Raw genomic sequence first — 25410 nt, 5'->3', positions numbered from 1 at the left:
ATTGACTGCCGTCAACATGTACACAGCGTGGCTGGTCTTGTGGATGAAGATGTGATGGCTTTCAGGTGACGGGATATGTGGATCCCTACATGCTAGGTATCGGGCAATTCTGCAACAAATACATGTGAAAGTCCCTAAATAATCTAATCTAAGCTTCCTAGAGCAATTCTGTTCTTCTAATTCCGTGTTTCATGGTCCATACCATATTTCTGCTTCCCAGACAGACCAGCGTGTTGCTGGGTGTTTGGTGTTGTGAGTAGATGAGGAGGAGAGGCCCTCCTTAGTAATTATGTCCTCCAGAAATAAAAACTGTGGCACGGGAGGCAGTGGCGATGTTAAGAACACAACAACTCTCCCTGCACCGCTCCGTTGACTCTCACACTACTTTTTCCTCACAGCTCAAACCCATGAATAAGGCAGTTAACCCACTGTTCCCCGGTAGGCCGTCATTGTAAATAAGAATTTGTTCTTAAATAAAAGGTTACATAAAAAAAAGTGTTTATTTTGTATGTGTTCAATAGCTGCTGGGACTGTTAAAGGCCCAGTAGCACATGTAGCTGTGCTGCCTGAGAGAGAAATGGGGCTGATTATATACTGCGACAGAACTCATCTCTCTGTTGCCCGGTCATCAAACACCACAGGATTCTACAGGGACAGAGATATTAATGTTTACAGCTTTCCAGAATGCTTTAGAGAGACCATTTTGTTGTGAAAGACAAGAAAAATGCTGAAAGCAAAAGTTAACCTTAATATAGTCTTACCACGATGTACGAGACAGTAAAACTAACAGAAATAGACTGGTTGGTTAAAAAAATGTGAGAACTAGAATAAAGGACGTCATCTCAGCACAGCACTCGACAGGAGACGAGGCATGTCCGTGCCAATTTACGGTGAATGCAGCGAGACTTTAAAACAAGATAGAGAAGGAACTAGGTTAAGGGCACCATAATCTCTCCACACACACACACACACACACACCCTTGTCCTACAGTAGATCAGTAATTAGAGGAACTAGAGAGAGCTGGTCTCTGGTTTGCATAGATACACTGCCTGCTCCCATCCTAACCTCTCCTCTGCTCAAACAGCCCGCAGACAAAGTACACTAAATGCTTCCCTCCCCAACCAGCACCCACAATGAACCTCTTCCAGGGTTCGCCCAGCACAGGGATAGTTCTCTCCTAAACCACATGTGACTGGGTCGGGTCCAGAATCCACTAAACACAGCCTGGCTGGGGCTATAAACAACGATCGCCTCGCTCTAGGCTTAACCTCCCCTCCTTTACCCGGTCTAAAAACATACACTCATGGATCAAGCTGCTGCAGGGTTGGAAGGAATAGGTAGACAGTTGTATTTACAGAGGGTTTGGTGGTGGTTGTTAAACTGTTAGTCTCCGGAGAACTGCAGCCATATTAATCACAACAGGTCGTATAGGCTAACATGTATTGGTACAGAAACAGTCTCAGATTATGTGGGAGAGAAACTCACACAGGAATCATGGCAGTGTGTCTGGAAACATAGGTTGTGGGAGCTGACACAGCGAGGCCTGACACAGCGAGGCCTGACACAGCGAGGCCTGACACAGCGAGGCCTGACACAGCGAGGCCTGACACAGCGAGGCCTTTTCAAAGCAGGTCGTTAAACAAAACGAAGCAGGGAGAGAGAAAAAAAAAGAAAAAACACCTCCAAGTTTGCCAAATACAACAGACGTTTAGAGTTTAATTAAAGTGAACACCCTCCTCCCTCCACTCTAGTGTAGGGATCAGAGAGAGAGGATGGGAAGGAGTGTGTGTGATCTCAGGAGCAGACAGAGGAGAGAGGCGACCAGGAAGGAGGAATCCAAGGAGGGGGGAGATTAATAAAGGAAGGAGTGCAGGTTCCTCCCACCAATCCTCCACACGTCTGCTCTCATCCCAACCATCCCTGCTCCTGTGAATCTCCTAAACAACAAGCAGCTGCTGTGTTGTCGCCATGAACGTGTAATGACCAACTCCACAAACAACCATTAAACTACAAAACATCAACAAACACCAAGACACAAACAGGGGAAATCAGAGTAAAGCCATGGGGGGAAAAAAAACTTGCCTGTGTAAACTAAACCAAACTATGTGGCCCCTGTTGATGGGAAGAGCAGGGGTGAAGGAGGGGGTGATGTGGCACGACCGAGACACTAACAAGTGGGTTGACTTAGGGCCCATCTAAACTGCCGATAATGGTCCTGCTACAACAGAGCCGGCGGACAGAGGGCCTGTCCCAATCAGGCATGGTGCTACCCCTCCATGCAGCCCCTAGCAGGTAGCTACAGTTCTCACTCACTCACTCACTCACTCACTCACTCACTCACTCACTCACTCACTCACTCACTCACTCACTCACTCACTCACTCACTCACTCACTCACTCACTCTCTCTGTGAGGAGCACAGGAGAAAAACGACCCCCCTTCCACACACACTAACCACTTAACTGCTCTGGCCATGCCACCATAGAGTAGATACACTTGACATGGTCCAGGAACACACAAAGGACAGCCTACTACCAGAAGCAGGCAGGATAACCAAATATACTGTAGAGGTAAGCCAAATACAGGCTTGCTATGAAACAAATAGGAACAGCATGTTGGTCTGTTCATCTGCAGCCAGCCAGTGTCCCCCCTCTCTGGGAGTTATTTGTCCAGTATGGTGCTGTGATGCTCAGACCGTCTCCCCTCTGGATATGACTGGGATTACCAATGACCCAGACAGGGCTGTCTGATGTCTGACAGCGGAGTAACAGAACCACAGCAGACGGGACTAGCCTAAACCTGCAGAGGCCATTCTCTCCCTTTCGACTCGCCCTCTTTCAGACTTTCTCTGAACGGTCATACTGTCAGCTTCAGCACTTTCACCAAAGTGAGAGGAAAGAAACCTAATGCTGGGGAGTGGGGGAGGGGCACAGGGGTGGAGGGGCTACTGACAGCTGGTTTCTTCCTCCCCTTTCAAGAGCCTGTCTGTTTGTCCAGAGCAACATGTGGACCAGCTCATACATATGGACCCATTTCAGAATCACTCTATCCCAAACAGAACCAGGCTTTTATCCCTGCAGAGCATTCAGACATCGGAAATGCATTAACTGTAGGGATGCATCATATTAATTTTTAAAATAAAATATTTTTTAAAAATTTTAAATATGTTTTTTTTATAAATCAATAAATCAAAATAATAATAAAACTTAGCTAAAAATGCCAACATCGGTATCAGCCAGATGTCTAGTTTAACACCGTGTTAAAAACCGATGTAAAAGCTACTGTGCATACCTATATAACGTAGGTAGATGAGGTGCATATCTATATAACATAGGTGCATACCTATATAACGTAGGTACATACCTATATAACGTAGGTACATACCTATATAACGTAGGTACATACCTATATAACGTAGGTACATACCTATATAACGTAGGTACATGATGTAATGACGCCACGTAAAATTTTGCGCTACACGTGCAACACAGCATTCCTAACCTAACCCACAATGTCTGCAATGACCAGTAGAAACTGCAGTCATTGTCATTAGTCTTCGCAATGATTTAGGAATCCTTGTGAGTAAGTATTAGCTAGGTTGCCACTTGTTGTTCGCTTATTGAAATTGAACTTCAGTTCATAAAAATAAATAGCTAGCTAGTTAACCCTCTTGCCCAAAGTTAACATTATAAGCAACCAGCTAGCTTCATCTGGCTAGTGAGGCTTGACCGGACTTGGTTATGAGTTGTGAAGCTAGCCACAATAAGGATTAGGCACAATAGTGGAATTTGCGGTTTGCCTTCAAAATAAAAGTATGTCATTGACAGTGAATACAAATAGTAGAATTATGCCATACTTTAATGTTGAAGGCTAACAGCAAAGTCCACTATTGTGGCTAATCCTTATTGTGGCTAGCTTCACATAGATGGGTCCAACCACCATTAATCAAATAAGAACTCTTATAAATTAGGGTTATTTTAGATGACACCAAGCTATATATAGTTAGCTAAACAGCGTTCCATAGAAATCAGCGTTCCATAGAAATCCTGGTTGAGAATGAAACGACTGAACAACGAAACAGCACAGCAAGTAAGTGAAAGAAATAGGTTTTGATTATGCTTTACTGGTAATGGGGACATATGTAAAATGCCAACAAAATATTTTTAGGGTCAGTGTGGTGTGCAAGTAACCTTTATTAAACTAGGCAAGAACAAATTCTTATTTAAAATGACAGCCCGGACGACGCTGGGCCAATTGTGCGCCACCCTATGAGACTCCCAATCACAGCCGGATGTGATACAGCCTGGATTTGAACCAAAGACTGTAGTGATGCCTCTTGCACTGAGATGCAGTGCCTTAGACCGCTGCGTCCGTGTGTGCATCCGTGTGTGTTAACTATTTAACTGTGCTAGAATGCTTAAAAAGGCTGCAAAAATGTAAAAATAAATCGTTATTGGTTTTTTTTTGGCAAGGAAAATATTGGATAACAGTATCGGTCAAAAATGTCATATCGGTGCATCACTAATTAACTGTGCATTAGACCTGTCTCATTGTCCATCTCCTGCTCAGATTCTTTTTTATTTCAAGTCAACGTGGCCCTGACAGCAGGCCTCTACTTTCATGCTGTAGCCGTTCTTTTGTCCTCTGGAAGGGAGCCATGGCCGATAATACAAGGGTTGCTGCAGTCCTCTCCTCTGGCCAGGCAGCATGTGAGTTGCATAATCCAGTAGCACACTTACATAAGGCCTGGAGAGGAGGAGAAAGGCAGAACTCTTGCATGAATAAATACTACATTAAACTAATCAGACATCTAATCCGAGCTCAGCACAGGAGTGACATCCCTAACCCTGCTCTGCTGTCACTGCTCTGTCTGGGGGGGATAAAGGGCTAATGCTATATGACTCTACACCATGGTTCAAAACGCTCAGAGGGCACAGCTTTGTACACTACACTGGTGGAGAGGTGAAAACACATCTTTCAGGTGTGTGTCTCGTCAGGAGGAGTCTCCAGTACAATGACGGTGGTAACAAATCGTGGTCCTGTTCCAGGGAGCGTTCTCTGAAGCCCCGTCGTCATGAAAGGTCTGGGTCTGGGCGGACCAGATGTTCAGACAGTACCCCGTGGTTGGCTGCTGTGGTAGACAGACACAAATAACACCCAGCCTTCATAAGAGGGATGCATTGACAGACTAATGGTGCAGTGAAGCTACAGGCAAGTCTTCAGGATTTTTTGTTTTTTGGTGGGGGGGCTACACCTGGGGGAAAGGAGACATGTTGCTAACAGAGGCGTGCTAAATGCCAAAAGGACTCTCCTCCAACAATAACACATTATCATGATGAGAAGGATAAACTTATGGATCTAAGAAAAACAATGTCACGGAAGATTAACTATGGATAAAATTAAAATCTAAAATGGCAATAACAATTTTACTTCCATCTCGTTACGAGTTCGACCCAATTAGATCTCATCTGAGGGGTTATTTGTCAGTCTGGGCCTTCTCTAGGTCTCTAGCTGGCCAATACAGTCTGCAGTCTTGGCTCTCCATCTCAGACATCTGTTGGGACTTCAGACACTGGTCTGGTCCTCTCTGGGGAATTAAATTATACTTACTGTAGAGGGATGTTTGATGCAACATTTTGTAAAGCACCACCACACTTTGATTAGCAATTAGAGAAATATAACAAAGCAGCTGGTTCATTCAGTCCAGTCACTGTCCCACAGCAGGGTTCTGTTGCAGTGTGTATGACATTCCTCTATTCAGACCATGCCAAGTTACATTCCTCAACAACCGATTTATGCTTGAAATAGAGTCTATACACAGAGTATATATTCGTCAGGGCATGGACTCTACAAGGTGTCGAAAACGTTCCACAGGGATGCTGGCCCTCTAATGTGTCCCACAGGTTTGTCAAGTTGGCTGGATGTCCTTTGAGTGGTGGACCATTCTTGACACACACAGGAAACTGTTGAGTGAAAAACCCAGTAGCGTTGCCGTTCTTGACACAAACCGGTGCGCCCGGGTCTCAATACCATACCCCGTTCAAAGGCACTTACATTTTTTGTCTATCCCATTCAACTTCTGAATGGCAGACATACACAATCCATGTCTCAGTGTAATTACAATAATACTTTCCCTGAACGTCTGCTGTGCAAACAACTCAATACACGTTTGAGTCTAAAAGCAGCAAAAACAATAGTAACAATTGGTTCACTATGATGGACTGAATTTTAGTTCTCCTTGCCACATTAAAGCTGCAATATCTAACTTTTTGGGCGACCTGACCAAACCCACATAGAAATGTGTGTGTGTTATAGATCTGTCGCTCTCATTGAAAGCAACTCTAAGAAGCTATGTTCTAAGATATGTTCTATGTGCGCTAGTTCTATGATTCCGGTTCCTAAGTTTAGTTTTGTGTCTTTTACTTTCGGTTTTGTACACCAGCTTCAAAACAGATGAAAACACAATATTTTTGGTTATGGAGAATATATTTCACAGCGGTTTGGATGGCACAATGATTCTCTACAGTATCCGTGCTTGCTTCGTCACAAACTGAAATTCGGAGAACTATTTGAATTTTTGCAACCAGATTTAACGCTTTGCAACCACATTTAACTTAAATGTTGCTAAAGCAGTTTCCTTCTGACAGTCAGTGCTGTGCATTTGTACTAAAACAAGGGAGACACTGTTTCGCTAACACTATTATCAGTCTAGTGTCCCAGGCGGGTTTCTAGAAGGTTAATCAGGTTATGTACCCATAACACCACATGTTAAACAAGCTACACCGCCAACGAGACGACCTTGGCCTATATCACCCACCTCCTAGATCCCAACTTCCCAGTATTTATTTAAACTGTGGGTTTTGCGAAAGAGGTGTTTGTCTGTTTAAAGTTCAGTCTGTTCAGCACTGGCATTGTCTTTAAAAAAAAAACGCCCCCCCCCAAAACCAAAGCAAAAACATATTTTGCTTAAAGGCAGGAATCCGCTACATTAATGTAGTTGTAGGCAGGATTATGACTGGCACACACTCAACATTAACTTTATAACTCTACATTAGTGGGGGTTTTTTCAGTTTTGATTAATTCCTTGCACTGGAGGGGATTCCGGTACATCAAACAAGCAGTGCTTGCTTGAGACAGGGGAAAAACACTTAACTGTACCTGACAATGGAGGTCAATAAGACCCTTAAAGAAAACTTATGTTGACTGTGTGCACCTCAGTAACATGTTAAGTGAAATGTCTATGGGCATTTCCATGGAAAAGGACCCATGAGCACCAACATGTGAAGTCCATTGGAGCATTTCAAAATTGGGTGTCAAAAGGAAAGTGAAGTCTTTATTGAGAAATGAAGGCATAGATACATTTGAACCATTTTCCATCTTAAGAATGAAGCATAAGTTGTGTTGTTACATGTTAATAACATTAAGACTGTGTCACCCAGCAGGCTATGCGAGGGTGGGGGAGTTGAAGTATGCCTTGCATGGCTACACAAGGACATTTCTAGCTGAAGTATCTGTTTATTAAAAGTAGTTCAACCTAAGCTCTGGTTTGTCATCATACGAAGAACAGGGCTGAGTTGGAATATGTTGGAATATATGAGCAAGTTGATGAGCAACTTACCAAAGAGAAATTGAAACTGTACCTGTTTCACGATCATGGATAGGCTTAGTCCTCCTACTCCTATGTAGTTAACAGGCAATCTAGCCGACAAATGGAAACGTTTCAAGCAAAAATCCAATATCTACATAGCAACCAGTGGAGCAAGGGGAGATCAATTGAAAGCTTCCATTTTTCAGCATGTTTTTGTTGGGGATGTATTGGACATTTACAATAGCTTTCAGCTAGACGAGGCAAACTTGACATTGACAGTCCTCATGGCTAAATTTGAGGAGTACTTTGTATCAAGCCAGAACATCACGTTTGAGAGATGCTTCTCTAATGATCAGAAACAGGGAGTCAGTTGTGAGTCTTCAGATTTTCACTAGTGAAAGACAGGATTGTCTGTGGCATACTTGATAATTGACTCAAGGAGAGATTGCTGCGTGAGCAAGATGTAACTTTGGATAAAGCAGTGAACGTGCCGAGCAGCTGAAACCACCAGAGCACAAGCTAAAGTGCTGCGCAGGGATGAGACGTCAGTGCATGCAATAAAAAGAGAGGAGCAACACACACACAAAACAAAAACAACCAAAAGAGAAAAATCTAAATACCACACGTGGAAAATGTGGAGTTATCCACAAGCCCAAAAATGGCCCTGCATATAGCAAATTATATAACAACAAAAGCTAAATGGATTGTGCCATTGACTGCGAATTAAACTATAATACCATCCAAGCCCGATACTGGAGCTCATGTTGGTGCTGGATGACAACAAAACACCGAATGTGAAGAGCAAAATACACCCTATGAAAATCATGGTTACTAGTTAGAGTGAGGGAAAAAAGTATTTGATCCCCTGCTGATTTTGAACTTTTGCCCACTGACAAAGAAATGATCCATCTGTAATTTGAATGGTAGGTTTATTTGAACAGTGAGAGACAGAATAACAACAACATTCAGAAAAACGCATGTCAAAAATGTTATAAATTGATTTGCATTTTAATGAGGGAAATAAGTATTTGACCCCTCTGCAAAACATGACTTACTACTTGGTGGAAAAACCCTTGTTGGCAATCAGAGGTCAGACGTTTCTTGTAGTTGGCCACCAGGTTTGCAACACATCTCAGGAGGGATTTTGTCCCACTCCTCTTTGCAGATCTTCTCCGAGTCATTAAGGTTGAGGCTGACGTTTGGCAACTCTAACCTTCAGCTCCCTCCACAGATTTTCTATGAGATTAAGGTCTGGAGACTGGCTAGGCCACTCCAGGACCATAATGTGCTTCTTCTTGAGCCACCCTGTGTTTTGGGTCATTGTCATGCTGGAATGCCCATCCACGACCTATTTTCAATGCCTTGGCTGAGGGAAGGAGGTTCTCACCCAAGATTTGACGGTACATGGCCCTGTCCATCGTCCCTTTTCTGCGGTGAAGTTGTCGTTTCCCTTTAGCAGAAAAACAACCCCAAAGCATAATGTTTCCACCTCCATGTTTGACGGTGGGGATGGTGTTCTTGGGGTCATAGGCAGCATTCCTCCTCCTCCAAACACGGCGAGTTGAGTTGATGCCAAAGAGGTCCATTTTGGTCTCATCTGACCACAACACTTTCACCCAGTTGTCCTCTGAATCATTCTGATGTTCATTGGCAAACTTCAGATGGGCATGTATATGTGCTTTCTTGAGCAGAGGGACCTTGCGGGCGCTGCAGGATTTCAGTCCTTCACGGCGTAGTGTGTTACCAATTGTTTTCTTGGTGACTATGGTCCCAGCTGCCTTGAGATCATTGACAAGATCCTCCCGTGTAGTTCTGGGCTGATTCCTCACCGTTCTCATGATCATTGCAACTCCACAAGGTGAGATCTTGCATGGAGCCCGAGGCCGAGGGAGATTGACAGTTCTTTTGTGTTTCTTTTGTGTTTCTTCCATTTGCGAATAATCGCACCAACTGTTGTCACCTTCTCACCAAGCTGCTTGGCGATGGTCTTGTAGCCCATTCCAGCCTTGTAGCCCATTCCAGCCTTGTGTAGGTCTACAATCTTGTCCCTGACATCCCTGGAGAGCTCTTTGGTCTTGGCCATGGTGGAGAGGTTGGAATCTGATTGATTGCTTCTGTGGACAGGTGTCTTTGATACAGGTAACAAACTGAGATTAGGAACACTCTGTTTAAGAGAGTAAAATGCAAATGCAAATCAATTTATAACATTTTTGACATGCATTTCTCTGGATTTTTGTTGTTATTCGGTCTCTCACTGTTCAAATAAACCTACCATTAAAATTATAGACGGATCATTTCTTTGTCAGTGGGCAAACGTACAAAATCAGCTGGGGATCAAATACTTTTTCCCCCCTCACTGTATACTGGGGAGAACATAGCAGTCAAAGGAAGCTACATAGTAACTTTACAGCACAAAGGAAAAACATTTCAAAGCACAGCTGCTGAATGTGGAAAAGACTGTACAGCTTATCCTAGGAATCAGTGCTTGTGAAAAGCTACATTTGGTGAAAAGAGTATGTAGTGACATCAGACTGAAAATGACCAAGAGTCACTACTGACTGAGTACGAGGATGTGTTTTAGGGTCTCGGATGTTAACCTGGAGAACACAAAATATGTATTGATGACAAAATTACTCCAGTTGTGCATGAAAAAAAGCTCAAGAAGGAACTCTGACGCATGGAAAGATGGATGTGATCACAAACATGGATGAACTTACAGATTGGGTAAGATCACTGGTTATTGTGATGAAAAAGAACGGGGATCTCAGGATATGTTTAGACCGGAGAGATCTCAAAAGGCTATCAAGCGAGAGCATTTCAAGTTGCCAACCGGAGAAGACATAATTTTACAGTTTGCTGGAGCAAAGTGGTTCAGTAAGCTTGATGCCTCATCAGGATTCTGGCAAATGAAGCTAGATGATGCAAGCTCAAGGGCTAGGCACATTCAACACACCTGAGGGCAGGAACAGATTTCTTAGTCTACCATATGGGATTCTCTCAGCGCCAGAGGTCTACCACAAGACAATCTATGAGCACATTCCAGGACTAGAGACCATGGACAATATCATCGTCTGGGGGTCAACAAAAGAAGAACATGATGTGAGAGTGAGACAAGTGCTGCACCTGACACGGAAAGTCAGCCTGAAACTAAACAAGGGCAAATGAGAGTGATGTGAAAACACATACCTTTGTGGGAGACATTTCAGAGGATCTAGTCAAACCAAACCGAGGAAAAATATCAGCTTTCAACAACATGGAGTACCCGAAGAACAAGGATGACTTCAGACACTTCATGGGCACGAAGTGTCTGAAAAGTTCATCTCTCAACTGTCCGCACCACTCCGATGTCTTCTGGAACAGATAAACAAATGGACATGGACTCATATGTGCAGGAAAACTGCTTCAAAAACAACCCGAAGACAATCACAGAAGAGCCAGTGCTCAGGTTCTATGATCCAGAAAAAAGCACAAGGATTTCTGCATTCGTGTCACAGTTTGGCCTGTGAGTAGTTCTTCTGCAAGTAGTTCTTCAGCATGATGACACATGGCAACCCGTTGCTTATGCGTCCAGAGCCTTGACAGGTGCAGAAATAAGTTATGCACGAATAGAGAAAGAACTACAGGCGAACGTGAGTTTGCAAAAGGTTTCACCAATAAGTCTACAGACAAGCCTTGAAGTCAAAACTGACTACAAACCATTGGTGTCAATCATGTCTAAGCAACTGAATGATTGTCCAATGAGAATCCAGAATGTTGATCATACTGCAAAAGTATGAAGTGAAGATGATCTACAGTGCCTTGCGAAAGTATTCGGCCCCCTTGAACTTTGCGACCTTTTGCCACATTTCAGGCTTCAAACATAAAGATATAAAACTGTATTTTTTTGTGAAGAATCAACAACAAGTGGGACACAATCATGAAGTGGAACGACATTTATTGGATATTTCAAACTTTTTTAACAAATCAAAAACTGAAAAATTGGGCGTGCAAAATTATTCAGCCCCTTTACTTTCAGTGCAGCAAACTCTCTCCAGAAGTTCAGTGAGGATCTCTGAATGATCCAATGTTGACCTAAATGACTAATGATGATAAATACAATCCACCTGTGTGTAATCAATTATCCGTATAAATGCACCTGCACTGTGATAGTCTCAGAGGTCCGTTAAAAGCGCAGAGAGCATCATGAAGAACAAGGAACACACCAGGCAGGTCCGAGATACTGTTGTGAAGAAGTTTAAAGCCGGATTTGGATACAAAAAGATTTCCCAAGCTTTAAACATCCCAAGGAGCACTGTGCAAGCGATAATATTGAAATGGAAGGAGTATCAGACCACTGCAAATCTACCAAGACCTGGCCGTCCCTCTAAACTTTCAGCTCATACAAGGAGAAGACTGATCAGAGATGCAGCCAAGAGGCCCATGATCACTCTGGATGAACTGCAGAGATCTACAGCTGAGGTGGGAGACTCTGTCCATAGGACAACAATCAGTCGTAAATTGCAAAAATCTGGCCTTTATGGAAGAGTGGCAAGAAGAAAGCCATTTCTTAAAGATATCCATAAAAAGTGTTGTTTAAAGTTTGCCACAAGCCACCTGGGAGACACACCAAACATGTGGAAGAAGGTGCTCTGGTCAGATGAAACCAAAATTGAACTTTTTGGCAACAATGCAAAACGTTATGTTTGGCGTAAAAGCAACACAGGTGAACACACCATCCCCACTGTCAAACATGGTGGTGGCAGCATCATGGTTTGGGCCTGCTTTTCTTCAGCAGGGACAGGGAAGATGGTTAAAATTGATGGGAAGATGGATGGAGCCAAATACAGGACCATTCTGGAAGAAAACCTGATGGAGTCTGCAAAAGACCTGAGACTGGGACGGAGATTTGTCTTCCAACAAGACAATGATCCAAAACATAAAGCAAAATATATAATGGAATGGTTCAAAAATAAACATATCCAGGTGTGAGAATGGCCAAGTCAAAGTCCAGACCTGAATCCAATCGAGAATCTGTGGAAAGAACTGAAAACTGCTGTTCACAAATGCTCTCCATCCAACCTCACTGAGCTCGAGCTGTTTTGCAAGGAGGAATGGGAAAAAATTTCAGTCTCTCGATGTGCAAAACTGATAGAGACATACCCCAAGCGACTTACAGCTGTAATCGCAGCAAAAGGTGGCGCTACAAAGTATTAACTTAAGGGGGCTGAATAATTTTGCACGCCCAATTTTTCAGTTTTTGATTTGTTAAAAAAGTTTTAAATATCCAATAAATGTCGTTCCACTTCATGATTGTGTCCCACTTGTTGTTGATTCTTCACAAAAAAATACAGTTTTATATCTTTGTTTGAAGCCTGAAATGTGGCAAAAGGTCGCAAAGTTCAAGGGGGCCGAATACTTTCGCAAGGCACTGTACACCCCGGGAAAGCTAAATGTTTGCCGCTGACACTCTTTCTCAAGTAGTTGACAAGAAAGAGGAGTGCCAACACACAGAAAATCTGATTCAGGCCTATGTCGATATGATCGTAGCATCACTTCCTGTGTCTTCTGAGATAATGGAGCAGATCAAAAGAGAGACAGCAGCTGATGAAACAATGACAGAGTTGAAAGAAACAATACTAATAGGATGGCCCACACAGAAAAACAACTGTCCAAAGAGAATACAGGATTGCTGGATGTGCAGAGCAGAGCTCACCATTGTGGATGACAGTGTTCAAAGGCAACAAGATAGTCATTGCCATGACACTACGCAAAGCAATGCTACAGAAAACACACACGGGCTACTTGGCTGAGGTAAAATGCAAACAACGAGCATGAGAAGTAATGTACTGGCCAAGAATCAACCAGGAAATCAGCCAGACCACTGCTTCATGTGAACTGTGTTTGACCTACAGGCCAAAGCAGCAAGCAGAACCACTAATGCCTCATCCAGCACCCAACAGACCCTACTACAAAGTTGGAGTTTACTTTTTTGACTGCAATGGCAAAAAAATACATTGTTGTTACTGACTACTACCTAAACTACCCTGAAGTAGCAACACTGCCAACTACCTCCAGCAAAGCTGTAATCACCTACCTGGAATCAGTCTTCCCTAGACATGGGGTTGCGTCTGAACTGTACTCCGACAATGGCCCGCAGTTCTCAAGTTCCGAATTCCAATCATTCGCTAACGACTGGGGATTCAGATAACACCTCAAGCCCCAACGGCTTAGCAGTGAGTTCAGTCAAAATTGGCAAAGGTCTGATGAAAAGGGCACAAGATGGAAAGGAGGATTTCCTCAAAAGTGTAGTGATCTACCGCAGCGCACTGCTGCAGAACAGACTTTCACCAGCACAAATGTTGATGGGACATCGCATCAGAACCAACCTACCCATCCATGGAGGACTTGCAAACATCCAGAGATGCTCAAAGTCAAACTCGCAAATGAAAAAACAGAAAGACAAACAAAAACAGCAACACGACAAAAGCGCAAGACATTTACCTGAGCTGAAACTACCAAAAAGGTAACAGATTTTCACATTTTAATCACTTAATTCATTAACAAAATTGCAGAGCTTTGTATTTCTAATACCTTTTAAGACTGTCTGGGAGATGTTTTCCGTTTGACCAGAAAGCAAAGCATTTTGCTTAGTCCTAATTTTTAGGATGGAAATGGTTGAAAAATGTATACATGCCTTTATTTCCCTGAAATATAGAGACTCTTAGCATTTATTTGACACCAAATTTGAAATGCTCCTATGAACTTCACATGTTCATGTTCTTGGGTCTTTTACATGGAAATGACCATTTAAGAAATACATCAAAACACAAATATGTTGACGTAAAGAGCCATGCCGAATAATCTCAACACATTTAGTTTTGTAGAATTGTTTTAGCTTCTGTAAATGTAAGAAATATTTCCTTGTGCCTTGTAATTCCATTATCAAAATCCCACTCATCTTTAAGATATTTTCTAGTTTCTCTCCCTCATGAGAGGATAATGAAAGTTCATAAGTAACAAGTAATGGTAGACCTACCAATGACTTGTAGTGATTTAACCGATTTCAAATTTGTTTATTAATTATTAAGTGATTAAAATTCAGAATAATAAAATACATTTTAAAACATTAGTAACACCAACTGACATTTACTCCTGAGGTACTGACCTGTTGCACCCTCTACAACCCCTGTGATTATTATTTGACCTTGCTGGTCATCTATGAACGTTGGAACATCTTGAAGAACGATCTGGCCTTAATGGCCATGTACTCTTATAATCTCCACCCAGCACAGCCAGAAGAGGATTGGCCACCCCTCAGAGTCTGGTTCCTCTCTAGGTTTCTGCCTTTCTACTTTCTAGGGAGTTTTTCCTATCCACTGTGCTTCTACATCTGCATTGCTTGCTGTTTGGGGTTTTAGGTTGGGATCTGTATAGCACTTTGTGACATCTGCTGATGTAAAAAGGGCGTTTTAAATAAATTAGATTGAGTAACAGAATTACTACAAGTGAATTGGCTACAATGGGATATTGGTCACAAACCACAGTTGGGTCACCTGCTACTGTCCTCCCTTCCACTGGCATACTATGTTCAGCTCATAGCAGTTCTCTTTGTCTTTCTGTTGTCCTTTGGTAAAACCAAGAGTGTTAAGAGTCTGGAGAACCCATCCCTTGCGCGCTCTCTCTCCAGTTAATGTCACCTCTCCCAGCTCTTACTGAAACCTACCCATGAGCCCCCTCGCTTTCCATTTACTGTAACCAGCATCCTCACCCACTGAGCACCGACCAACACCGGACATCCATGGACGTTGAAAAGTAGTTGAAATTTGGTCGGTTCACCTTGGCCTTGCTGTTAAAGTCCACAGACGGACTGGACCAATCATAGACGTATGTTTCACAAGTTTGGACAATACAGTAAGCAGAGCACAGCAGAGTACAGTCCAATACAGCAAAGAAAGAGTACAGTATAGTATAATGTACTATACTCTACTCTGCTAGACTGTACTACACGGAACCCTACTCTGCTCTGCTGCGCTGTCCAAACTTGTGAAACATGTCTTTTGGAGAATCTCATTCATATCCATAATTATGCATTTCTGTGTACTACAGATCAGGGACCCATGATGTAATTCCATTACCGTAATTCCGTTACTGGGTGTAAATCCACTTCACTTACTGTAGTTCAATAACCAAAAACTATTTTTTCTATGTGTCATGTTAATTCAATGTGTCATGTTAATTCGGAGCAGATGCCTCCCGAGTTGGACAGTGGTCTAAGACACTGCATTGCAGTGCTAGCTGTGCCACTAGAGAACCTGATTAGAGTCCAGGCTCTGTCGCAGCCGGCCGTGACCTGGAGACCCATGGAGCGGCGCACAATTGGCCCAGCGTCATCCGGGTTAGGGGAGGGTTTGGTTGGCAGGGATGTTCTTGTCCCATCGTGCTCTAGCGACTCCTGTGCAGGCCGGGCGCAATGCACGCTGACACGGTCGCCAGGTGTACGGTGTTTCCTCCCACACATTGGTGCGGCTGGCTTCCGGGTTAAGCAGGCATGGTGTCAAGTAGCAGTGTGGCTTGGCTGGGTTGGGTTGTATTTCGAAGGATGCAAGGCTCTCAACCTTTGCCTCTCCCGAGTCCGTACGGGAGTTGCAGCGATGAGACAAGAGTGTAACTACCAATTGGATACCACGAAATTGGGGCGAAAAGTAGGTAAAAGTAAAATTCGGAGCAGATATTTAACAGAGTTTTTGGTAAACGTGGTCGCATAAAAACCAGAGGGAGATTTTACCAAAATTCTGTTCCCAAAGTTTACATCACCACAGCTCTTCCACTAAATTCTTTTTGATACATTTTTCTGTGGAAATTGTTAAAAGTAGTCCTTGTGCATAGAGTTGTATGGTTTGTTAAACGTTGAAATTCTGTTATTGTGGAACTGACCCAATGCAAAACAATAAAACCAATCTATCTATGCTCTGCATATACACCAGTGGTAGCAACAGGTGGCCCGTGACGCAAAAATCAGCCAGCGAGTTATTTATTTTGGTCCCCCCAAAGTTGTTTTGTGTGTGTAGAAAGGTAGGTAGGTAGATAGATCTAACTATCTATAAAATCACCAGGAATTTAGCTTTAAAAAATTAGTTCAATTTAGGAAATCTGCTCAAGTACTCCCATGAATAAAAAAATAAAAAAAGACGTGATCATGTCTGTATGTAATCAAGGTACATCGCCTTCAGAAAGTGCCAATACCCCTCACCTTTTTCCACATTTTGTTTGAATTTAAAAACGTTCTGTCACTGGCGTAAACACAATACCCCATAATGTCAAAGTCAAATTGTTTTCAACATTTATATCTGTAATGTCTTCAGTCAATATGGCAAGCCTAAATAAGGAGGAGTACACATTTGCCTAACAAGTCACATAATAAGTTGTGTGGACTCACTCTGTGTGCAATAGTGTTGAACATGAGTTCTGAATGACTACCTCATCCTTGTACCCCACACATACAATTATCTTCTAAAAAAAGGTCCCTCAGTCAAGCAGTGAATTTCATACACAGATTCAACCACAAGGATCAGGGAGGTTTTCCAATGCCTTGCAAAGAAGGGCATCTATTGGTAGATGGGTCAAAAAAATGAAAAGCCGACATTGAATATCCCTTTGAGCATGGTGAAGTTATTAATTACACTTTGGATGGTGTCACTACAAAGATACAGGCATCCTTGCAAAGCAATTCACTTTTTGTCCTGAATACAAAGTCGTGGTAATATTGGATTTACCCCAAACATGTCTGAGTACCACTCTCCATATTTTCAAGCATAGTGGTGGCTGCATCATGTTATGGGTATGATTGTATATATTTTTTTAATGTTATTTAACTAGGCAAGTCAGTTAAGACGGCCTACCCCGGCCAAATTCTCCCCTAACCCGGACGACGCTGGGCCAATTGTGCATCGCCCTATGGGGCTCCCGATTACGGCCGGTTGTGATATAGCTCGGGCTCGAACTCAGGTCTGTAGTGACGCCTTTAGCATTGCAATGCAGTGCCTTAGACAGCTGCGCCAGTCGGTCCCTATTAAACTCCCCGTTACTTAATGATACAAAATAAACGGAATGGAGCAAAGGGGCAAAATCCTAGAGGAGAACCTGGTTGTCCGTTTTCCACCAGACACTGGAAGATGAATTCCCCTTTCAGCAGTATAATAACCTAAAGGACAAGCCCAAATCTACACTGGAGATGTTTACCAAGACAGTGAATGTACCTGTGTGGCCGAGTTACAGACTATCTATATCTGCCTGAAAACGGTTGTCTAGCATTGATCAACAACAAATGTGACAGAGCATGAAGAATTTTGAAAATAATAAAATGGGCTTACCCTGAAAGACTCTCAGCTATAATCACTGTCAAAGGTGATTCTAATTTGCATTGACTGAGAGGGTCGAATAATTATCTATAGTGATAGTGTTTCATTTTTCATGTTTTTTTTTTTTTTTACAAAGGTTAGAATTTTTCTTCCACTTTGACATTGAGTATTTTGTGTATAACATTTACCAAAAAAAATGACATTTTATTCCCACTTTGTAACACAGCAAAATGTGTGAAAAGGGTTGTGAATACTTTCTGAAGGCACTGTATGCAATTGTTCTTTTCAAATACAATTTATTTTTGATCAATTTGCAGTGTACAAATGATTATAATTATGTTCCGGCCGCCCCCACGACTTTTCACTAGATTCGCACAGCTGAATCTATTTGCCTACCCCTGATACACACCATGAGTGCCAGCTATTTCATTCTGTATTTATAATGCAATTTGAATCCATTTGCATCGTGGCAAAGATTTTTATTAAAAAGTTACAACTCACAAGTTGAACCTTAACCCAATGCAGCAATTATCAGCTTGAGCTACATTAGAAGTGGTCATGCCAGAGCTGGTCTAAAGAGGCCAGACTAAGGCCGCTTCCACAATGGCTCCCTATTCCCTATAGGGCCCTGGTCAAAAGTAGTGAATTATATGGTGAACAGGGTGACATTTCAGAGACAACCTAAAGCTCCACCACTGCAGAACCAGGGAGGCCAGACAAAGTTCCACCCCTGCAGCTCTCTGACCCAGAGCTAATGTGAGTGACCAGCAGGCTCCACATGACTGGACAGCTACAATCACACCCACACCATCATCTCAGGCAGGGAGCCTGAATACAGGCATGCTTTCCCACTACTCCTTTCCCCTCTGTCCTCATACTCATGCTGTATCTTCCAAAGCTCCCGAACTGTAACAGTTGTACACTAGAATAGACTGTTCCAGAGTTCAACTGTCTCTGCTCTATATGTCTACAGGACAATCCTAATACTGTTGCCCTTCCGTAATCAGCTTACTAGTCGAGGCCACAGCTTCCCCATCTCTGCACTTCATTAATCATGATTTTGCAAACAGACGTGGCTCCAGTAACAGGATTAGTAAATTATGCAAAAGGAATCGTTCCAATATCCCTGGATCTCCCCTTTAAAACAGGAAAATACTGCATAACAGCAGGTGGAGAACGATCCTTAACCCGCTCTTCCTCAGTCCGATGTTGATTGTCCTACAACCTCATAACTCACTGAACAACGGAGAGCACAGGAAGGATGGGTGAAAGCCAGATGCAATGATGCATGTGGCTACTGACTGAGCCCTCTAAACTGCCGACAGGCCTGGTTACCGGCCAGAGAGAAAGACAACCTTGTAAAAGCAGCAGCAAGGTCTCCACACTCACACGGGGGAGGGGGTTGGGGAAAGGTAGGGGGTGGGGTGGTGAGTTCAAATTAAACCAGGAGGAAGTGGGCCCTTTGCGGGGCTCTTACAGGTTCAGTTCCCCCCTGGACTCAGATTAGTCATTACCCAGAGATCTGAGGGTCTTAGTGGGTCCCGGGCGGAGGGGAGAAGTGCACCTGTGCAGCAGCACATCAAATGGGTCCTTGTCATGGCAGTGGACCATGGAGGTGATCTAGTGACCACCCTACCCTGGCCCCAGGGGCCTCATCTGACTTTATGTCTCTACTCTGATTGGCTGGGTCCGAGGTCATGTGGTGGGAGAGAGAAGACTATAAATTGACAGACAGTGAGGGGTTCTGGGCTTTGAAACTCAATTGTCAGAGACATTTACCTTCTCTGTTCAGTCTTATAAACCCATTCCAGAGTTTCACTCAGAGAGGAGTGTTTTGCATAAGGAATTTCCTTTCCAGCTTTTTCCCAAAACAGAGAGAGGGACAATGTTTAAGACTGTTGCTGTTATGAGCAGTATTGTCGTCTCTGTGAGGTTAGGATCTAGTTAAGTGTTTGTTCAGTCAGTGGGTCCAGACGACCCATACTGCGTTAGAATAGGATCCGTGTGATCAGAGTGACAGAGTCGTGACGCTGAGTCAAACTAATGACTCTATGCAAGGCCCTGAGAGAGGGCAGCAGTTCTAACTACTGACCGTCTCCGACAGAGGCCTGGATTGTTCTCCGGGTGGTCAGGAGATGCTTGGACAGCGTGACTGACGGGAAACCTGTGGTGCTTGTAGGTTGGTACTACCCAGCGCTACTCATCACAGGGGATTTTTACCCCCAGATACACAGGCGGGAATAGGCCTCAGTATGAATAGACGTTAGAACAATGGCCTCCAGTAAAGTTCAATACACAGCTCCAGAATGCTGACTCATCTCCAAAGTAACTACAGCGCGAATTCCTGTAAATAGTACCCACGCTTACACCATGAGTCCCAATGCAATAAGTTGACCTTACCCTGCTGCACACACATGAATACTTCACTATCATTACTTAGATCTTCACAACAACAAAAAAAACACCTGATAAAACAAACTCTTTGTTAGGAGAGGCATTGTATAATCTTCCTTCCTACTGGAGCTGCAATCCTTTCAACAAACAAATCCTTTGTGTCAGCAATGTGCCATGATAACACCCCACTTTGTTCAGCCTCTTGCATTACAACCATTGGGAGTATTGTCATAACGCGAACTGCAGGAGTACGTAGCGGGACAGTACACCAGGAAACACAACACAGCCAATGACGTGAACATTCCACATGAAAGGTGATGGATGCATTTGTATGCTGGGGCCGGCTGCAGTCGGATGCCCATGCCTGGTCCCATGCCTGGTATACAGGGGAAGAGGCCTCCGCAGGCCTTGTGTATATGGGGGGGGGGGGCCGGCTCCCATTCAGTGTTTAGGAGCGGTGCCTTTGGATTAGCAGCGCTCAGTTCAGCCCTACATAGTGAGGAGCATCTCATTCAAGCAGGGCTTTTGTTCGAAGTCATGTCTGGCATGAAAGAAGACGTTCCCATCGACCTCCTTTCTATTGGCTGCTTTCGCCTGCAAGCATTCCCCTTTTAGATAGCACACAGGACTGACCCATCACACACACCCACCCACGGCGGACCAGCAGTACAGGACAGTAAACCCCCCAGTGTGAGCGAAACAAAAAGGATCCTGACCGATAGGTGAGAAAACAGACCCTAAATCATTACAACCAATGACGACGCAGAAGAAAACGATAAGTCTGCTCGATCAGAAACAGCTACACTATATATTAGTCGAGCTCCTCCTCACCTTGTCTCTGTATGAAGACCCGGAGCAGTGGGTGGGCCGTGGACACCGCCTTGCAGAAGTTGTCGTCGTTGTTGATTGGCAGCAGGTCTCCGTGGATGTCAGCGTAGCCAATCATGACCTCCATGTTGGCGATGCGGTGAACGTGCATGACGAGCTTATAGAAGTCCTCGAACTTCCCCGGTTTGAACCGGTCCACGGAGAACCGCCGGAACTCTGCTCCGTACTGCAGGGACAACACATAGGGGTGAGTTAGCAAGACAGCTGCTTGGTGACCGAGCACAGCACTGAACACAATTTGAGCCAACCTTATACTTGAATCTCGATCGATATCGACCTGGCCTATAAACGTATAGTTAGACACAAGGGACCTCAGTGGGACAGAGTCCTAAAATGCTAGGTAATCAGTGTCACAACTGCTTCCACATTGTTCTCTAATCCACCACCAAGGCCAGACGATGTTCAGCCAAAACAGAATCGGCAGACAGACACAATATTCCTTCAGGATGTCTAAAGAAGATGATTTTTCAGAACTTCACAGACAGTCTAACCACAATAAAACTATTTACACAATGTAACACTCAAACAAGCCACGGCACAGGTCAAGAAAAGAGCCGTAATTGCTATGTCCATGTCTTCCATTTATCCCACTGAAGCAAGAGGGAAGTGGAGGTTTAGGCTTGTCCCAAATGCACCTTTTTCCCTAAATACACAGTGAGCTCCAAAATAATTGGGACAGTGACAATTGTTTGTTTTTTTGGGGCTCTGTACTTCAGAACTTTGGATTTGAAATTATAATGACTGAGGTTAATTAGCTTTAATTTGAGAGTATTTTCATTCCTATCGGGTGAACCATTTAGAAATTACAGTACTTTTTGTACATAGTCCCAACATTTTAGGGGACCAAAGTTATTGGGACAAATTCACTTGTGTGTGTTAAAGTAGTCAAAGGTTTAGTATTTGGTCCCGTACAAACTTGTTGGATGCACTTGCTGTTTATTTTGGTTGTGTTTTAGAACACGTGGATGCTTCCTATGTACAAAAAGTGCTTTCATTTTTAAACGGTTCACACGATAACGGATGAATATAACCCTCAAACTAGAGCTGATAGTCTGCACTTTAACCTCATAGCCATTGTATCACTTCAAATCCAAAGAGCTGGAGTACAGAGCCAAAACAACATGAACATTGTCACGGTCCCAATACTTTTGGAGCTCACTCTAGTCCAGTACTGTTGATCAAGGATCCGGGTCAAAAGTAGTGCACTATATAGGGAGTAGGGTGCCATTTGTCTGAGACAAAGGAACAATGCAGGTGAATGAGTCAGCAGTAAACAAGCCTATCTGGATGAGATGACGCCAACAGACAAAACAGTTCGGGTCAGAACAACATTATATGGGGGTGGACAAACTGACTGAGCATGCACACACACACCAAGGTTTGCTCAAACAGGATGCCCAGAGGCGTGATTGTCTGTACTGGCGTGTCTGTGTCTGTGTGTGAGAGAGAGAGAGAATGGACCACCATGGAGAGCAGCTGGGGTGACCCAGGGGTCACAGCTCTGGTCATGTAACTGACATAGCCAGTAGAAACCCTATCACTGTATGCATGGGCACTGGGTCTGCATAACACAAGCTAGGCTTTGTCTCTGACAATAGCAGTCACATTACAACAGTAGTCACTTGTGGATGGTGGTGAACTGTGCTGCACTATGCTATGGTGCGGTAATTATCTGCTCAGAGAGGAAGGCCGGATGACTGTCTGTTCTAGAGGAAGGCCAAGGTTAGACTGCTGGGAGGTTTGTGTTAGACTGGGCCTGTCATGCAGTTTGTCATTACAACGTGAAATACCATCTGAATATGTTGGTGAGGCAGTGTGATGCCAGGTGTGTTATCCAACTCATACTGATGCCAAACATGAATAAACACACACACACACACACACACACACACACACACACCAAAATAAATCATCAAATGAAACCTACATTTAGCAATAAGTGATGGGTTTGTGACAGACTGTTCTCTCTCAGCTTGTGGGCTAATGAGGTCTTGTGAAAACCACTGAGGCACGATATGATTTTATGAAGAGAAAAAAAACCCTCAATAAAATAGATTCAAAAACAGAATCCTGTGCTAGATATATGTTAGCTGTTGAAAAGTAGAGGTCAGTGTTTCAGTATGTTACCATGTCATCTGTGTGACTGAGCTGCTAAACCAGCCTGTGTTTAAAACACGAACACAGCCTAAAGGGAGTCAGCCAGCTTCAAGTCTGGACAAGATCATGAGCTAAATTTGAATCAGAACCTGAAATTAATACATCACACTAACAAAGAGCACCTCCTCCTCTTTCACGGGAGAATGTTAAAACGGGTCCAGACAGGTACAGGCTGCGCTGCTCAAGCATTAGGCCCGACACACTGACTGACATGGATGGAGGCCAGACTAAGTTTGCTAATGGCTTCTCGGTCTTATCACGCTTCTTCCCCGCGTGACAATCTCAACTACCCAGCCGACCTACGGACAGTTTTTGTATGGAGATGCAAATTCCAGTGGTTGAGAGATGAACCGTGATGGGTGAGGGAGGGTGAGGTAGATACTGTCGGGTGAATGAAGACATGCTACAGTACCATCTAAAGACATCTCTACAGAGAACAGCTGGCGCCGAGACAAACCAGCCCGTTGCAACACAGCTCATCTTTGAGAAGCCACGTTGTTCGAGTCTGGTGTTATCAGAACAATTCCCGAGAACAGGTTCTCCTCCTGGGTCAGTGAAAAACAGGAACTAAACTCCTTTATGACATCACTAAGAGGCTGATACCGATTCACTCCCTCAGTGGGGAGAGATGGTGCCTGATTGAGGTCACACTCCAACAGGCCTGAATAGAGTGGTGATGGTGAGTTAGGGTGTCGTGTCACTAGAGGATGACACCGGTTGACTCACTACAACAGCCTATTAGTTCTGTGATGACACGTTTAGTCCTGCCCTACCTAGCCCAACCCAATATGGCTCTTGATGACAAGTTTCTCCTAAAGTTGACAAGTTTCCTCTCCACCTATCAGAGGTTGTTTTAAACACACAAACAAAACATTAAACTGCTTACTCCTTAAGGGGTTCCCAGGAGAGATAAGCCAGAAGGGGGCCCTAACACTCTGATAGGGCTCCTAAAAGAGGACCTCCTTTCACCACAGACAGAGAGACAGACAATGGGTCAGCAGCATTCCAGCCCCGGTATGAATTAGTGAGACTGAATATTAACTCTGAATTAGAGCTGAATACTCACTCAGCCCTCTGAAACAATAGAGGTGGATCAGCTCTGCGGCGGGCAGGCATGGTGCATTGATGCACTTCACCAACGAGAGCCTTGAGCAAAACACTGCCAGCCACAACACCACACAAAGATTATACAACCCGCCTAAGAAATGTCCAGGCTGTGAAATCCACCTGAGGATAAACTAAACAACATCAGCACCATCCTAAACCTTGTAAGAGAGGAGGAAAGAAAAGAATGATGGAGGAACATAACCTGAGCAACAGATATCATAGAAGTAGACGAATATACTATCAGTACAATATATTGACATGTCAGGATGGAGGAAGGACACGACATGGGCCAGTAGAGAAGAGATCTAGTCGTCTGAACTGATCTATTCCACTAATGGTTTCAAATGGCACATATTCGTCTTATCACCCACCAATGTCTGTTGGTTGGTAGGCAACTGGCACACACTCCAGACTTAAGAGTGATGTTTACAGTATGAGGGGAGGAGGTAGTTTCTCTCACACACACACACACGCACAGCAGGTCAAGAGCTGCATGACCGAATAACTAAAATACAACATGTCTCGGTTTCTAGCCCACATCGACAGACGATTACATTTTTGTTTCACAACAATGAGAGAGCATATTTGTGTTAAAATAACTAAATAAATCGGTTTTAGGTCTATTGGAATGTAATTTGGTTGAGAAAGCTCGGCTACGATCTTGTAAAGTCAGTCGGTGTATTGGTGTGTTGAAATCAACACGCTGTCAGTGTCAACTCTTGTTAGTAGCAAAACAATCAAGAGTAGTTGCAACAAATGTTGCAAAAAATAACCATATCTCGACCGCTACTCTTGGGAATTACCACGAGACTTTCTTTAGAATAATTAACACATTTAATCGATCCTTCCTCAATGCAAAACCCGTTTTTCTAGAACATCTGCCATGGCATTAGGATTCGCATGAATAGTCCCAATCTTCAGCGGGTTTTCCACTAGAAA

At 43.6% G+C, this 25410-nt stretch overlaps 1 protein-coding gene across 1 annotated transcript in view; it reads right to left on the bottom strand.

The window, feature by feature from the left end:
• LOC110496366 (partitioning defective 6 homolog gamma) overlaps positions 1-25410 on the bottom strand; it is a 44307-nt gene that overhangs the window by 18197 nt on the left and 700 nt on the right. Inside the window, exon 2 of the mRNA XM_021572228.3 lies at positions 21151-21373. Coding sequence (XP_021427903.3) covers positions 21151-21373 — 223 coding nt within the window. The remainder of the gene's footprint in view (positions 1-21150; positions 21374-25410) is intronic.

Source organism: Oncorhynchus mykiss, chromosome 18 (assembly GCF_057628025.1).
Source record: "Oncorhynchus mykiss isolate SJ-2025 chromosome 18, ASM5762802v1, whole genome shotgun sequence".
In the NCBI taxonomy this organism is placed as follows: Eukaryota; Metazoa; Chordata; class Actinopteri; order Salmoniformes; family Salmonidae; genus Oncorhynchus; species Oncorhynchus mykiss.
This window is presented reverse-complemented; position numbering and strand designations above follow the sequence as displayed.